Genomic DNA, 17522 nt, shown 5'->3' on the forward strand with positions numbered 1-17522 from the left:
TATCTCAATTTGAAAACAATATGAAATATAAAAAATAAAAATAATAATCTTCATATGAAGAAATGACTATGGAATGATTTTTTAAGTGGTCTCTCTAATTTGAACTTAGGTCTAATTTTGTTGTTGGTGTTGAACATTAAAACATAAAATTACCTTATGTAGTCATCTAAAGAAAATTAGTTCGTTCCCTTATAGTATAGTTCATATTCGCTAAATATTTATATTAAGTTTGCCCTGTATTCAACTATTTTATCATGCAAACTTGACGTCAGGTTCACCGGCGCTAAAATTAATTACTGTATCTTATCTGAGTAATTTATGATTACCAGGGCTATAACTTTAATTATTTGTTCAACAAATATTTTTATGAAGATCAGTACACATGCACTTATTATGCACTTTATGTAATATTTTTTGCTAAAATTACGTAATGCTAATTAAATAGCAAATCCGCATCTTAGACCAAAATGCATGACAACTGTAACCATGTGCATGACACTAATTTGATTAACGTTGTTTATTTTTTGGTTATATCTAGGAATTTTTCTGTCAATCGCGAATGCATTTAAATTTTATTGTATGTATTAAGAAATTTGTGATTGACCTATATTTTATATCTACACCAACATTAAATATTTCGAAATTTTTTGATTGACCTATATTTTATATCTGCACGAACATTAAAATTTTGGTCGTATCAAAAGTTTGTTCAAAATTTAATTAAATATCTAATTTTATCACAAAAATGCGGAATATTTTTGAATAAAATTCAATATCAATTATTGATGACCTATATTTAAATGCATATACGATGAATCACGTATCGATATATGTAATAAATATGTTTTTGTGCATTTGTCTTATCAAAATGCCAATGGAAATCTTTTGTCTGATTTGCAGAATTTCATTTCATTTATAACATTGGATGCAAGTATGACTAATACGACTTTATGTTCAATTTTTGTCTTAGCGTACAAATAAACAAATTTTATATCATTTTTTAAAAAATCTCCGCCAGAGAATAAATATAAAACGACAACCTTGGCAGATCTCCTCGAGGTGGTTTGGTGACCCGAAGTCTGCATGAGATTTGTGAATCATCGTCTGCAATGCGAACGTTCAAATATTTTGTTCAGCATCTCTCAAGAATAATAATAACTTTTATTACGATGATTTTGCACACAGGAGGTGTAAACAATAGTTTTATCGTTGGATTTTATTAGAACAAGTTAAGGTGCGGGTAAACATAAAGATATATGAAGCTTTGAGCAACCTGTTTCGTAATGAGTAAATATTAAAGGAGTAATGTGTGCTGAAAGTTATTACTGTTGTCCAGACGGTTGAATTCATTCATTACATTATTTGTATTTATATTGGTGTGAAGACTTCAAGGTTTTTTGCATTTTACGTATTTACTTTTAATAATCTGATGCTTGCTAATGATTCATGCAAAAGTCTTCTGCTGATGATATTTCTCTCCATTATTTTTCCAACAATGATTCATCTGAGCTAATTACGCGGTCAATTTTGCGCTGCCAAACAATTTAGGTGCCAAAACTTTTATTTTTGACTCGATAACAATGTTCTGATCGTATGTAAACACCTATAATTCACAAATTAATAAAAGTAATTATTATTTCGGCGCAACGCACGGGTTGCCAGAAATCCATTTCTGGCGCAGTATATATTCATAACATTTTGCATCGAATTTAACTGATGAATCATTTAATAAAATCGCGATCGCGGTTCGCAATTCCGACAAATTGTACAGAAAAAGAACATTGTAGGATGAGTTAGTAGTTGGACGTCTTGGACGATTTATTCTGACAGTTCTTGGTTTTCATGGTTTGGCTTTAATTTACTTCAAAGGCAGTTTTGTCTATTGCGATTCAGTCTGCATGTCTCTTGTTCAGAGGAAATCTTGGCTTGAATTAGAAACTGAGGACAGATGATTTATGTGGAGGAAATTCTATGAAAGTGAACTCATTCAATTATTCTGATGTTAATAAATTAAATTTATTACATATGTAATTGAAATAAAATCTCCATTTAGACCTGCTCCTAAACAAATGTAAAAATGTTTAATAGTTGTCTCCGGTGTCTCTGTGTGAAAAAATAAAAAAGTAGATTCTGTTCACTGACACTTTCAGATAGCTTTAATTTCTGTTTATTATTATTCCACATAAACAATGGTTTTGCTATATAATGTGTAAGTAATAAAATACCTAATTAAATATTTATTCATCCACACTTTGTGCGCAAATTGCGATAGGAATGAAGAAATTCAGATCTATTGTCGTCAGTATTGAACGTCACTGTTATTCTCTTAGTCAATTCCATATTTATTTGCAAATATTTTTCCAAACTGTTATATAACAATATAATATATTCAAAATACCTTTACATATTTCTATTACCGAGTCATATGTTTTGTCTATGCTAATAACAAGCAATTACTTATTGTAATTACTACGATTTACGCCTTTTTCTTCGTAAATACAATTATTGTTTCCGTAAACATCGTTATAGTAAAACAACTAAATTTAAACACAGCATATACGTCTTTGTAAAATAAAGTTTTTTTTTGGTTCTCGTCCAATATTGAAAGTGGCCAGATTGAAAATATCATACACAAACCATTATAAAGAATGTCACATTGCGTGAGTTGCAAATATGCGGTGCGGCTGAATTAAAATAAATTTATAGAGTCTGAAATAATAGATTGTCAATGACATAAGACACGAGACATAATCGATTATAAAGTGACTGAATAAAGATTTTGCTATATTTAAATCGGTTTTGTCAGACACTTATCCCAAGTATTATTTATTATTTTCTATATCTATTTTCCTATATCTTACATAATTCTATAACTAATGATCTATTAACTAACACGATTGAATTATTAGCAAAGTGTTAACCGTATCATGATAACGACCATGTAATTTACATCATTCCAAGTGCAAATATTACGAATCCAGAGCATTCTTCAAGCATTTGCATTTCTGCAACGACATTCAATAAAATAACACATAAAAACTCGTAATTCGCGTTATGATATGTGCAGTAAATATTATGGCACGTTCTTAGCACAATGGACACTTTCCATAAATTATTTTATTAAAATATGTTAGTTTTTAAATTGAAGCTGTAAATGATAGATGGAAATAATACATGGTAATATAAAATTTATTGAAATTTTTTTGGTCAGAAATTTATTATGGACAGATAATAAAACCGGTGAACATGATTGAAAGAGGATGCTTTAGAAGATTTTATTGTATTTAATACACTGCTGTATTTTTGTATTTTTATTCCGCATAAAAATAATTCAAGAATTCTATCTATTTCATGAAATTTTGGTACAAATTGCATGATCATAAGAAAAAGTTGATGTTAGAAACAAGGAATGTTGTTTTTGGATAAATCAAAACGAATAGAGCCAAAATATTTGAACAGAAAATAAAAACAATGAAGACTATTAAAAGATATGATGCTTAAGATTTTATCATATTAGTAATTGTCTGGGATATAGTTTTATTTATATTGCACATACCAATAATTAGATAATTGTACTGTTTTATGAATTTTCATAAAAATTTAGAACAAATCACAAGAAGCAAATATTGATATTGAGGAAGAGAAGTGTTGTTTTTGGATAAGATGAGATGAATGGACCCAAAATATTTGGAGAGATAACAAAACTGATGAAGATTATTAAAAGATGATGCTTGCGAAGATTTTATCATAATTATATTAATGTGGGGTATAGCTTTATTTATATTGAGGATACCAAAAATTTTATAAAAAGATTTAGCTTGTGTTGACGGTATGTAGAAATGATTAGTTTTTGATGAAGATCAGGATCAACAGTTTTAAAAGTTTGAAAATTTTTCAAAATTTTCACGAAAACATATAATTTTTTATTTTTCATCACAACTAAGAATGAATATATCCCAAATAGAAAGGAATACCATTGGCTTGCCTAATCAGAACATCTTATAGAACACCTAATAACTTCTGATCGCTGTTCAATATACATATTAAAAAATCCATTTTCGGCAAATTTTTCGCTTATTATGATATTGTTAACCATTTTCTATCACCTGTCTAAGAATGGTCCACGTCCGCATCCATCCACTCTAAGAGAGATGTGTTAAGTGTTGATGTCGATGTCGATGACTCACGTGTACAGAATCTCGCGTCATACAATAATACGCCAGCGAGTGTCCTTCGCGGACACCAGGCACACACCGACAGATTTATATAAGAATTATATACTTTTTTAGAGTATTGGTTACATTTTGCTTTTTATCGAGTTAGACAAAAAGTGGGAGAAGTGGTTCTGCTGAATGTCTTGCTATTTTTATTGTAAAATTAAATAATAGATTGAGACTAGACTGGGTTGATTTAAAACTCTGGTCCTAGTTTAAAGCAATAAAAGGAGTTAAATTGCACATCTTTTCAACAAAGATGCGAATAAAACCAAGTTACTTCGTTCTATTAATATATACTGATACAAAAATTTGATTATAAGAAACTGATCTACTACTTCTGTCTTTTAAATTTTCCTCCTAGTGTTTACATTAAAATTTACTAGAATTTTACTTACATCAAATTACAAGTAATGAATATTTTTTATTAGTGCTGAATTTTTAGTGAGAATTATCTTGATGTCAAAGTTCAGATTGCTTATTTGTTCAAATACATGAAGAAAAACAATTTTAGTTCAACTAAATTATTTTTCTAAGATACATGATACATTAATATTATTCCAAGAACTACTACATCACGTTCGACACGTATTATATGCGGTTTTACAACTTTTTGCTTTAATGGGAATAAATATACTCATTCATCATTGCAGAGAAAAAATTGACGCAATCTGTATTTACGGCATAGGCATATAATAATTAAGGAATTTGTTTAATTTATAATTGGCAGATAATTAATTTTTAATCTTCGGTTGTTTTTACAAGACTTGGGATAATTAATTATCTTTAATAAAACATGGCTGATTAAATAAATCAATATGAAACTATTGAGACGTCTTTTTTAGAAAAGTGTCTTTGGGTCTCAAATTAGAATTTAAAATATTATTTCAATATCAGAATAATTGGATAGCACAATAAATGCAAAAATTATTCAATGCCCTATTATAATTTTATTGAGCCAATACAGGATCCGGAAAAATGAATATTTCCATTTTTTCAATTTTTTTCAATTTTCCATCTCTCTGACCCTATGCTCCGCTCCATAAATAATATTTATTATTAATATGCCCTGCACATGTGCAGGGTTTGTGATTTCAACGGCATTTTCATTCACCCGTCAAAATTTCACAAGGGGTTGCTTTTCGGAAAAAAGTGACTCATTCTCAGGCAGTGTCAGAGGTCGACGTTATACTGACAGCTGAGTCATGGCGGTTATTTTAATAAAAAGAGGAAAATATTTGGAATAAAATAATTGAAACATGGTAGTTATGGACACATTAGTCCAAAGATATAAATGTAGCAAATGTGGCAAAATATATCTATTGGTTTCAGAGAATTGTTATTGATAGATACGAATTATGTGAATGTTATTGAAATTTGCCCAAAGAAATGAAAACCCATACGAAACCTTTTTTTATAATTCATTTGTCTGGCTTTATAAACAAGTGCATTACCCAATCATTCGTTACTTTGCATGTATCTACTATCAATATTTCCTATTGGTCAAATTTCAAATTGTCATTTAATTTCATTAAAATAATTTACTCATTTTATTGATTTAAATTAGTTTCAACTAACTCACTCCACAAATAAATTACAGAGCTGTTGCAGGACATAAATTTTCTAGTCACAAAATGACAATGACAAGCCAGCATACGATCGTTTGAATTAATTCAGAGGGTTGATAGTTGGAAATCTATGCGTCATACATTTAATAGACGTGTACCCTTTTTTTTTGGTCTATGATAGATTTTCTAGGGATGACGTAATTTTCAGGGTTGATGTGCGTGGCGTGCTGCACTTGCTAGGTTTCCGTAGTCCTTGGAATTTGATTGCGTTTTTTCCCTTGGATGTGATTTCTAATGTTGTATTTTCCACTTGAGTGTGGAGATTTTTTTAAGATCAAAGATAAAATATTAAAAGCGATAAAAAGTTATATTTACTAACATTTTTTGCATATTAAATATATTTTTTTTGTCCACTGTAATTGACAAAATTTGTCCCATTGTCCAATTTTTCTGTAACTCTCTTAAAGGCCTAGACCATTTTTTTAAATATAACTCAGGTTTGCAATTTTATTGATTTTTTATTACCATGTGTGAAGATGAAATAATTGAAAGCTTGAGGTTTGTAACAAAATCTAATAATATTTTTCACATGTTTATTAAATATAACTCTTGAGTCTAAGCACAAGGAGAACCTCAGGATTACTTTTATGACAATGAGATTTTGATGAAACTTTGCACAGTGATAGAGTTGATATTCAAAACGAACACCTTAAAATATTTTAGGCTTATGAGGAGTAGTTTAATTAAAGATTTGAAAATTGACCACAAACCAGAATCACTAATGAGCCAAACAATTTTAAAAGGTCGATTCTAGTGTCAGAGAAGTACTTTCAGCTAGTTTTAAGTAATTTGTAAAATTCTATGGTAACATTTTAGTACAAGTAGAGTGCGCATTATTCATAGTATAATCAAATCTAATTGGCATGCTGAATTACAAAGTCATCATCATTAAAACTTTATTCAGAGCAAACCACAAAACAGGAAGACGAAAAGAAAACATAGAATTGCAATATATATATATATATATATATATATATATTGTTGTGTATTATCCGTTACAAAGTATTGCTCAACTTATTAAGTGCCAAATTACTTCCCCGACGTCCTACATTGTATATGACCAAAACATCCGTATGAGGCTTTGCACAATATTAGTACCACATGTGTATTTGTGGTCATTTCCGTCGTTTGTAGCCGAGTATATCCTTTAGTTTGTAGATTGTCGTAATATCAGTTGATTCATTCATTAAAACTTTTTTCGAAAGTCGTTTATGGACTCGCTTGACCAAGGATTGACGGGAAATTGAAAAAAAAAATCTTCAAGTTGGCATTTGTAATGCTATTTCATCCATATTGGCGGAAATTGTTCATAGGAAATTGCTAAATAGGAAAAAACTGATTCATCAATATAATGGATCGATCAAATTAGTTAATTCAAGTATGAGCAAAGTTTGATCAAACCCCTTAGGCAAAAACCAGAACATTGCTTACATACTTGTTTTTTTAATTGCATTTGCAGCAATAAATCTGTTTACCCTAGATCAAGGACAGAAGCTTTAAAACAAAATTTTACTCTTTCAATGACTATGTTTTATGCAATTCCAGCAATTGCAACTATTCATTACCCATGGTGAAATGTCCAATAAGAATTTCATTTGTCTTCTTGTTTAATTGCATTATAACATTTAAGACAGATCAATGACTCGTCTTGTGTACATTTCGAAATGCCAGACCTATTACTTAGATGCAATGACACACCAAATCATGATTAATAAGTAGTTTTGTTTTATTAAACTAATGTTTACTACAAATTCTTTCTGATTGATAAAAATGCGGCACAGACGATGAGTAATGCTATTGTGCATTGAGAAATGTTATAGTAGAATTCCGAAATGTTTCAAATCTCGCGATAAATGTATAGAATCCGTCGTAGGAAAAATTCCGAAATGGCAATTAGAAGCTTATTGGACTTGGAAAATAAATTGATAAAAATTCGTGAATTCATAATAAGGTAGATCAACCTAGAAGTTGGAATTAATTTTCCTAATGGAGTTATTATATTACCATTGACATGCAAATAGCAAATTCATTGATTATTATGCTCATCATGATTCGGATGTTACAAAATGTTGTGATTAAATTAAACTTTTATTGTCGATCATGAATCATATACCATGTCAAAACGGACAGTAACATTGTCATCAATTTGTAGTGATAAAGATACACATGTTGTAAAGATAAGATCATGATACAATTAATTAAACAATTAAGCCGCACCCTCTCAGACCGACTGAGTAAGCGCGCTTACTCAACTAAATGTTGAGTCAAGTGTCATTAAGTGTCTGGTGAAGTTGTAAGAATAATACTTTCAAAGCGCCACACATTGAAAAATGAATAATTTAAATCATTCCAATTAGTGGTGTATGGCATCCTGATAAAAAATAGACTCTTAAGACAAATTGCTGGAACTTCTCGTACCAAAAATTATTTTTTTTAAAAAGGATTCAATTTTCTTTTAGAACTCTGTTTGTTTGAATTTTTGAAAATCTCGATATTTTTTATACTTGACGGAGATCACCCCAGTGGGCTACTCCATTTTAATGCATCGAAGGGATGCTTCTTCTTCAATCTTCTAATATGTGATGCTTATAATACGGGAATTAATTTGGGGTTATTGTGGTTGATGATCTTGTCGTGATGAATTCCACTTCTGTTTTTCACTACCTCCTGGACAGTATTGATTCCTAGATCGTTATGTAGTATTTAGTTGCTGACATACCAAGGTGCATTTGCAATACACCTTAAAATTTTGGATTGATTCCTTTGGATAGATGAATTTGATTTACTGCCCCACAACTCTGCGCCATAGGTCCAAATCGGTTTTATTGTCACTTTATAAAGTAGAATTTTTTTTCTAATGATAATTTAGATTTACCATTAATAAGCCAGAACAGTGACTTCATTTTTCTTTCCATTTGTTTTGTTTTGCTGTTATTATGAGTAATCCAATTTAATTTGGTATCCAAGTGCATTCCCAAATATTTTACAGAAGCAGATTCAGGGATAATTTTATTACCGAAAGGACACTTACCCACCAAGAATTTTAATTAGCACTATTCTAATCAATTAACGATTATCATTCAAAGAGTTTTATATATCAACATATGGATCTTTTATCCACTATAAACCGTGATTTTTTTATTTCTTCTGGCTTTGAATATTCGACGACGTCACCATCACGAACAATCAGCCACGCGTGATATTAGTCATCGGCAACGACCATTAAAAAGTTGTTAATGGTTGCGAATAGTGAATTTTACACAATAATAATATTAATAATTTTAATATTGCATAATGAAATTAATTTATGTTTAAAACATGTGTATTATTTCAATTCTACAAAATGCATTTTTTTTAATTTTCAATGAAAGAAGTCAATCATTAATGACTAGATTGTGTCATCTTATCAACTGTACTGATTTTAACACCCTGCTTATATCTCCTACCTCCTCCAAGTGTAATTTCGGCACTTGATTAAAATTGTGCGAGCATGAAATTGACTTGTTATACATCTGCCTATAATTAAATGAAAGTCGAGGGCTCTAGCTGTTGCACTTATAATTAAATTGTTGATTGGAGGCAATAAATTGGCGCTCCCTGAGTCACTTGATAACTTCGATCACAGTAATAAAGGCATTTACCGGTTATCGATAATAATATAACGAGGCTGATGGAATTATGGACACAAAACGGTAGCTAAATGGAACCAAATATAGAATGGAAATAGGGTAAAGATTTTAAGTAATCAAATTTTTTTTTTTTTATTTCTTCAATATCAATTATTCATGTAGTACAGTAACAGAATAACTTCTTAAGGGGCACCCATTAATCATGTGAGCTTTCTAGGTTTAGAAGGGGGTTGACAAAAGATCGCACAGTATCACATGGGGTAGGGGGGGGGGGTTTATAATAAGATATCACGTGTATTTATTTTGTACCTGAATTTTTTTTTTAAATCCAAAAATTAAAAAAAAAAACAAAAAAATACAATTTTGATTCTATATAATAAGTTTTTCTAGATGGATGAAGTTAAAGACTCTATTTTTTTCAAATTTTATGGAATGGAATATATGAAATATTTTTTTCTATTTATAATTTTTTCGTAAGTAAAAATACATGTGATGCTTGGTGGGGGAGAGTCAGGGTAATTTTGAATAGCACCAAGTATCGCCAATGGCGGGGGGAGGGATTATGTATGTAGGTTTGGATACAATTTTTTGACGACGATTTCGGGCGCACGGATTAACTGATTTTTTAACTTCCCTTAGGGCAAGTTATAGTAATCGCAAAAAGAATCGGAAATGAAAATTTTTATATATCTTTACGTTTCAGAAGTTTCTGAACATTTAGGCATACCTTAGAAAAAATGGATGTATGTGTGTATGCGGATACAAATTTTTGTCGACGATTTTGGAAACACGGATCAACCGAATTGATTAATTAATTTAAAATATATATATATACCTTTCATTTGACTATTTCATTAATATAATATCTATTATAGTTAAAATATCTTTATATAACTCTTCAGTCTTCTTTGTCTTCAATTTCCTTATTCGATTCGTATTGATAAGGAGGCGTGCTGATTAGCCTTTGGTGAAGGCAGGTCTAGCCGTTCCGAAGATTCGGGGCAAAAAGTGCCAAAAACGGTAACTCAGTTTTTAAGAGAAGGGGGCGTCCAATTTTAATAATTCAAAAATCATTTTACTTGTATTGACGAGATGAAGAATTGATCAAATTTTCATGAAGTCAGGTCTAGCGGTTTCGGAGATCTAACAAATAAAGTAAAAACAAAATGCCATTTGGCGGTCAAAATGAACATTATGTCTAATGCACATCAAATTATCAGATATTTATATAAAGATTTTAACAATAAGTATAAATTTTGTTTACATTCCTATGGGTTCCGTACCAATGTTTACGCGTTAGACGGCGACGCGGCGCTTACCCGCTTCGGTATTTTGCCTTTATACAGTTAAAGCAGTACGATTGCTTTGAAAAAAAGTTCAGAATTTCTAAAATATTTTAAAGTAAATGATATAAGATAGAATGATGTAATATGGTTCGAAATTCTATTAAAAGTTTTAAATCATTGATCAACTTTTATTGATTATTATTGATTATTTTTAACTACTCGAAGTTTGAACTGCGGTACGGGAAGTTCCAGCAATTTGCCTTAAGGCACGATGCCTTAATTGCCTTAAGACAGAATTCCACTTACAGCTAGTTTGGTTTGTTTTCAAAAATAGTAGTTTGGTAACAGCGCCTCCCCCCTGTGCGCCTCTTAAGGATGCGCGCCCATAAGGATGATCTATCAATAATTCCTCAATCTTCTTGATTAAGTATTAAGTAATTGAGTACTCTATGAATTATAATTAGCAAAATTTATTGAAAAAATGAAGCGTGTCGCTGAAATTAATTGTTTAACTCAAATTATTATTATATCGATATATTATTATTATTATCCCTTACCAAGCCCTGTTCGTGATGGAATGGTGTATAACCGCTTTTGTGAATGGTTCGAAGTAATAGAGGAGTATCCTCACCTCAGAGCAGTCGCTAACTCCGCACTAAAGGACGTTTGCTAGCGACCGGGCAAGGTCTTATTCTACATGCTTGCCGTGTATTTGTTCGATACTCTCTCTTCATACTTACTTGTATAATAATACTATAAGGTGACTGCAGTCAAATCAAATGCACGAATATCGATCTTGGTAAAAGATTTCTTTATAAACAAACGAACCAAGAAGAAGACTTATTGTTATCCAAGGTTTTTGCACTTGCGTGTTAAAAAGGTGTACTAGAAATCAAAACACGAATGGTTTAGCCTAGAAATAGCAAGATCAGAATAAAATAGTCGACTCTATATAATAAGTTTTTCTAGATGGATAAAGTTAATTGAAGCCTCTATTATTCAATACAGTTTTCCTATTTATATTTTTTTCTCTCTTAAAAACAGCACATCCTATATGCCAGAAACGTAGCACTTACTTATTCATAAATATTTTTTACTTTCCGGAAGTTATAGTAATCACAAAAAAATTGAAAATGACAATTTTTCATATATCTTTACGTTCCAGAGGTTTCTGAACATTTTGGAATACTTCAGAAAAAAGTAATGTATGTGTGTGCGTATGTGTGTATGTGTGTGTGTGCGGATACAAGTTTTCGTCGACGATTTCGGCAACACGGTTCAACCAATTTCAATTATTCAATAAACATTCGGTTCCTATTAATAAGGAGACGTGTCGATTAGTTTTTGGTGAAGGTAGGTCTAGCCGTTCCGAAGATACGGTGCAAAAAGTGGTAAACCAGTTTTTAAGAGAACGGAGCGTCCGATTTTAATAATTCATTTTATTAATTCAAAACATTTTACTTGTATTGACAAGATGAAGAACTGATTAAATTTTTGGGAAGGCAGGTCCAACGGTTATAGACTCTCAATAAAAATAAGTTTAAAAAATATCATTTGGCGGTCAAAAATATTTATTGGACTTATCGGCATCAAATTATCAGATATTTTATAGAGATTTACATAATTTGTACACTAAATTTTGTGTATTTTTTTTTTGGGTTCCATTCAAGATTTTTAATTATGGCATATCCTATATGCCAGAAAGGTAGCAAAAAATATAGAGGCCAATTCTGCATCAACATGGCGTTGTTGTGGCAACACTATATTATCCTTCTTTCTAAAAAACTAAAAACCTTCTTGGTTCATCTCGACTCAATCTTGAATCTTTTATTAATTATTTTGTCGTGACAATTTTTTACCATTTTAATGATGAAGTCATAGTATCCGCCTTGCCGAAGATATTTCTAACAAAATTGGCACAGTTGTTCTGTTGAGCGTTGAAAAGTAGGTACATAGTTGATTTCTTTGTCGCGGACTTTCTACAAGCCTGTTATTGCTATTAGAGCGCGATTAAATTATGTGTTCTGGTATGTAAAATATTATTGAAAAATTTAATGGAAACTGTTTAAATAATCCAGAGCAGAGTATTGAATGCTATTGTAATTATTAAGCATATCATCCTAAATTAATTTGTAAGTAAATTGAATTAAGGAGCTGGCGTAAGTCTTGAAACAATTGCACTAGTAACGGATTTCAACAATTTTTATTAATATGAAAACTCGTTTTTCTCGTTTACTTTACTGAAGATTTTGTACTCTTCAATTCAATTATAAGGTTCAAATTTATATAAAAATTATTCAGGTTTTCTCTAAAAAATCATGCTTAGTACTTACTCTTTTAGTTTTTGTATGAAATACCTAAAACCATTTAAAATTATTTTGTTAATTAATTGATTTAATTTATATTTACAAAACTTTCAAAAAATACCTTGACTGCCTTCCAATTCATAGATATCTTTAATATCATTATTCTTCTTCCCAATCTTTTTAGTCCTTTTACTTTACCTTTGACTACATCATGTAGAAGGAGGCACTTTCTTGGGTCCAATTCAGTTTCCTTCCCTTTTGATGATTGTGCTAAGTAGAGTATCTTTTGAGATTGTGCTCATGAGAGTATACGAAACATTTTCTGAAAACCCATGTTTTAATTCTACTCTTTATTTTTAATATATACATATGTGTCCAAAACATCTAATAAATGTATCCTTTACCCTTTTCCAGAGGAAGCACGCAAAACAGGCAGCCGGGTGTTGCTCCATTGCCACGCAGGAGTCTCTAGATCTGCAACAATAGCAATCGCCTATGTTATGCGTTACAAGTCTCTGAGCATGATCGAGGCATATAAACTAGTCAAAAACTGCAGACCCATTATTTCGCCTAATTTAAATTTCATGGGACAACTTCTAGAATTGGAACAAAGTCTCAGGGCATCTGGAAGTTTGCAAAGCACAGCAGAACCAGAAACGACAAAATCCTACCACCAATGCAGGTGGAACCAGACTGATAATGTTAGCAGTCCTGGCTGCAGCGTTTAGAAAGGATTTAGTCAGTATGTATAAGAGAATTTCAATCATCAACAATAATTAATGATAGCTATGATTAGTTTGATGATTGGAGTTTGATATCTAAAACTATATTGGTTGTTGTGGATCTGTTTTATTTACCTTACAAAATATTCACATATTTTTTTGTGAATTAAATGGTTTTAGAACTTAAGAATAATATTAAGTAGTGAAAATGATCATTGGTGCATGTCTGTAGGCACCATGAAAATTGTATATATTTAGAACTAGGAATTAGATTCATATATTGTTTATATAAAAATATTATTTATTTTATTTTGTAATTTATTAATAATGTTTCGCCCCAAGTGATGTAACGAAGCAAAAAATTCACACGCTGCATCATTCATATGAGTATTCTATCAATATTGATGAAAGCACATGACAACTAATATTAAATTATATATCGCACATGAATTTTAGGAACCATTTTTAAATGCTATGAAATATAAAATACTTATCTATTGAATTGTCACACAATATGCGTATCTTGTAAAATCTAGTCCAACTTGGGTGAAACGGCTGTGTTTATATATTATATTAACGGTTTATTGTGGCTATTTTAGAAATAATTAAATATGATAGTATGTCACACTACTTCTTAAAGAAACATTTGTTAAAGTATTGCTTGTTAAAAGTTTATAAAACTTTAGAAGTGCTCAATTATATTAGTTGAGTTGTTAGAAGAATTCTGCATATCTAACTACAAATCCATTTTGGATATGTTTATATTTATAAATTGTACTTAACAACAATGGACAAGCGATATTGATTTTTAACAAGTATGAATTGAAGATTAAGGTTTCTATTGAAGGTACATTAGATTAAGAATTATTTAATGCAACCATGAGGTAGATTTTGTGCCTTTATACATCATTGACCAATAATGTATAATGTATAAAATTTAATGTTTATAAGTACCAAATGCCAAAGTCGTATAATATTATTAAGTATATAATATTAGTGCCATTCTATATCTGATTTTAGATAAATTGGCATTTAATCAAAATATTAAGCGATTAATATAGTATGTATGATAAATGAAAACCATTAACTATGCATATATACACATATTCTTTAATATTTAGAAAGTTTTTTATGTATATTTTTTTGAAAATAAATGTTTTCTGTTGTATAGAGAGTAGTGTTTATGTAGTTGTATCAAGAAAATATAAAACAAATAATGAAAATAATCAATTTTTTATTATTCTCGCTTTCAGTATTTTTACATCATCACAAGGTCTATCATTTTTATCACATTCCACAAGTCCTATCCTTTTAACAACATTCATTCCTGAGTACACTCTTCCAAATATAGTATGTTTGCCATCCAACCACTGTGTTGGAGCCAATGTGATAAAAAATTGTGAGCCATTAGTATCAGGACCAGAATTTGCCATAGAAATAATTCCTGCACCGGTGTGTTTAAGTTCTGGATGAATTTCATCTGGAAAAGTTGGGCCATAAATTGATGAACCTCCTCGGCCTGTAGCAGTGGGGTCTCCACCTTGGATCATAAAGTCTTTAATAATTCTGTGGAACTTAACATCGTTGTAATAACCTCGACGAACGAGTTCAGCAAAGTTTCTACAGGTATTTGGTGCATGTTTCCAATATAATTCAATTGTTACTTCTCCCATACTGAAATAAATACGAATTAGTCAGTTTGAGGTTATAGTATTATAAAGATCCAATGTTATTGATGGAATTACGTTGTTTCTAAGCTAACAATTGGAGGTTGCCAAATTTTATCAGGTATTCCTGATGCATTTCCAATACTCAAAGTCATATTTTCACTAGCTTTATTAATTATTAATCACTATATTATTTTGCCAAATATTTTGCGCCAAGCTCATCAAATGTCAAAATACTAGTAGCAAGTACGAAACATGCAGCGCCTCTATGCAAAATCGTTCCAAATTCGTAAGGAACTACGTAGTGACTACCGGGTTCATATGGTTCTGTGTTAGATGTCGCCACCGACGTAACTCGTTTGACAGTTCTTCAACGACGAGGGAGTATATTAAGTATATACTCATATACTTATTATATTTATTTATTATTATGCTTATTTATCTAGGCTCATATATACAAACGGTATATTATCGGTGTATATATGTCAAGTTGAATTCATTGATACCTAACCACGGATTTATACAATGTTTTTTCCATCATTATATTTGGACCAACCGCCTTAGCTGTGTGGAAAACGGATATATAAATATATATATATATATATATATATTTTGACATTCCTTCAATGGGATTACTGGGACTATAATTATATATCTAATAGCGTAAAAAGCGATATATAAATGTATATATTGGTATTTCTCCTAAGCCATTATTATATATAAAAGCGTATAAAGGAATCCAATAAGATTTCTAGATTCATAGAGGCGATTGCATGCAGCGCCTCTATGCAAAATTGTTCCCAGTTCGTGAGGAATTAACGTCAAACATTTGACAGTTCTTGTGTAAAAGGAATCCAATAAGATTCCTAAGCCACAGATCCACTGATTTATATACTGTTTTTTCCATCATTATATATGTGATAGCTAGGCTTGGTTTGTATGGGAATTGGATATATAAATTTATATATCGATTTTTCTATCATTATATATGATATATACGCCTTAATTTGCATGGGAAATGGATATGTAAACGTATATAGTGATTTTTCCATCACTATATATGAATAAGCAGGCTTAGTTTGTATGGAAATTGAATATATAAATGTATATATTGATTTATACATTATTAGACTTAAGAACTCGATATATAAATGTATATAATTATTATGTATCATATAATAAATTATTATATTATTATCATTAAATAATATATATTTAAAACGTTGTGATTTTGCTAATTGCTTATGAGTATATTTGTAATATTTTGTAATTATATAAATAAATGTTTAAGTAATTTAATTTGATTTTTTTTTAAACATATAATTTTAGAATTTTTCAGGTTGCTTTTGGCAAACAAAACCATAAATAATTTGACAAACAATAATTAATAGCTCTATAATTAATTTTATTTACTTAATTACAATCATACATAAAGATCCATCCATTTTATTTTATATGATACTAATATTTTTTTAAATTAATTTAAGTTCTTAAAAAAGATACGTTCGCAATGATAGGAAGAGCCGACATCGAAAAAGATACTTTCGCAATGATAGGAAGAGCCGACATCGAAAGATCGAAAATTTCATAGTAAACTGGGTCTGTAATCGTTTCGAAGTATCAGGCGAACAGACACGCTCAGAATATATATATGATAGTATAGTACTATTCGCGCGGTCTATAGAGCTCGCGTACTCTTCATACGTTTCATACATTTCCATACGAATTTTTCGGCCGATCTATTAGGGTAGCAGACACATTTTTCAATCAAATTTCGCTCGTATTTCACAGGGCCGGCTGCTGAAATGTTAGGGGTAATTATTTTTAAAATTAAAAATGCAATTTATTGTTTTGGGATATTTTGATAGGTTTTGGTGTTGGGAATGGTTTTTTAACATTAATATTATTATATAAACATTGAAAAAAGTAGTAAATGTGCATAATGTAGCTGATAATTGCAAAATGTAGTTATTTGTGTGTACGTACTACAATTTTCGACCTTTCGTTAACGTTTTCAGAAGAACGGCTGTACCGATTTTGAAAATTTAAAAAGCATTGGATGTGGCTTCA

At 30.3% G+C, this 17522-nt stretch overlaps 2 protein-coding genes across 5 annotated transcripts in view; one reads left to right on the top strand and one right to left on the bottom strand.

Annotated features, from left to right (window-relative positions):
* LOC113383732 (dual specificity protein phosphatase 10-like) overlaps positions 1-14472 on the top strand; it is a 252983-nt gene extending 238511 nt beyond the window's left edge. For 2 of the 4 annotated variants that reach the window (XM_026621980.1, XM_026621985.1), the window contains one exon: positions 13478-14467. In XM_026621980.1, coding sequence (XP_026477765.1) covers positions 13478-13791 — 314 coding nt within the window. In that variant the 3' untranslated portion in view covers positions 13792-14467. Of the gene's footprint in view, positions 1-13477 lie in introns of all 4 variants that reach the window. The other 2 variants (XM_026621984.1, XM_026621982.1) reach the window with 2 other exon arrangements.
* A 539-nt stretch (positions 14473-15011) lies between these two features.
* LOC113383743 (peptidyl-prolyl cis-trans isomerase-like 1) lies at positions 15012-15670 on the bottom strand. Its single transcript, XM_026621999.1, has 2 exons — positions 15531-15670; positions 15012-15459 (listed from the first exon to the last, which is right to left on the bottom strand). The coding sequence occupies exons 1-2, from the start codon at positions 15605-15607 to the stop codon at positions 15012-15014; spliced, it is 525 nt and encodes a 174-aa protein (XP_026477784.1). The 5' UTR covers positions 15608-15670.
* Between the last annotated feature and the right edge of the window lie 1852 nt (positions 15671-17522).

The sequence above is a fragment of the Ctenocephalides felis genome, unplaced genomic scaffold (genome assembly GCF_003426905.1).
Source record: "Ctenocephalides felis isolate EL2017-DRISC unplaced genomic scaffold, ASM342690v1 CF-g0.4_SCAFFOLD_03570, whole genome shotgun sequence".
Classification (NCBI taxonomy): Eukaryota; Metazoa; Arthropoda; class Insecta; order Siphonaptera; family Pulicidae; genus Ctenocephalides; species Ctenocephalides felis.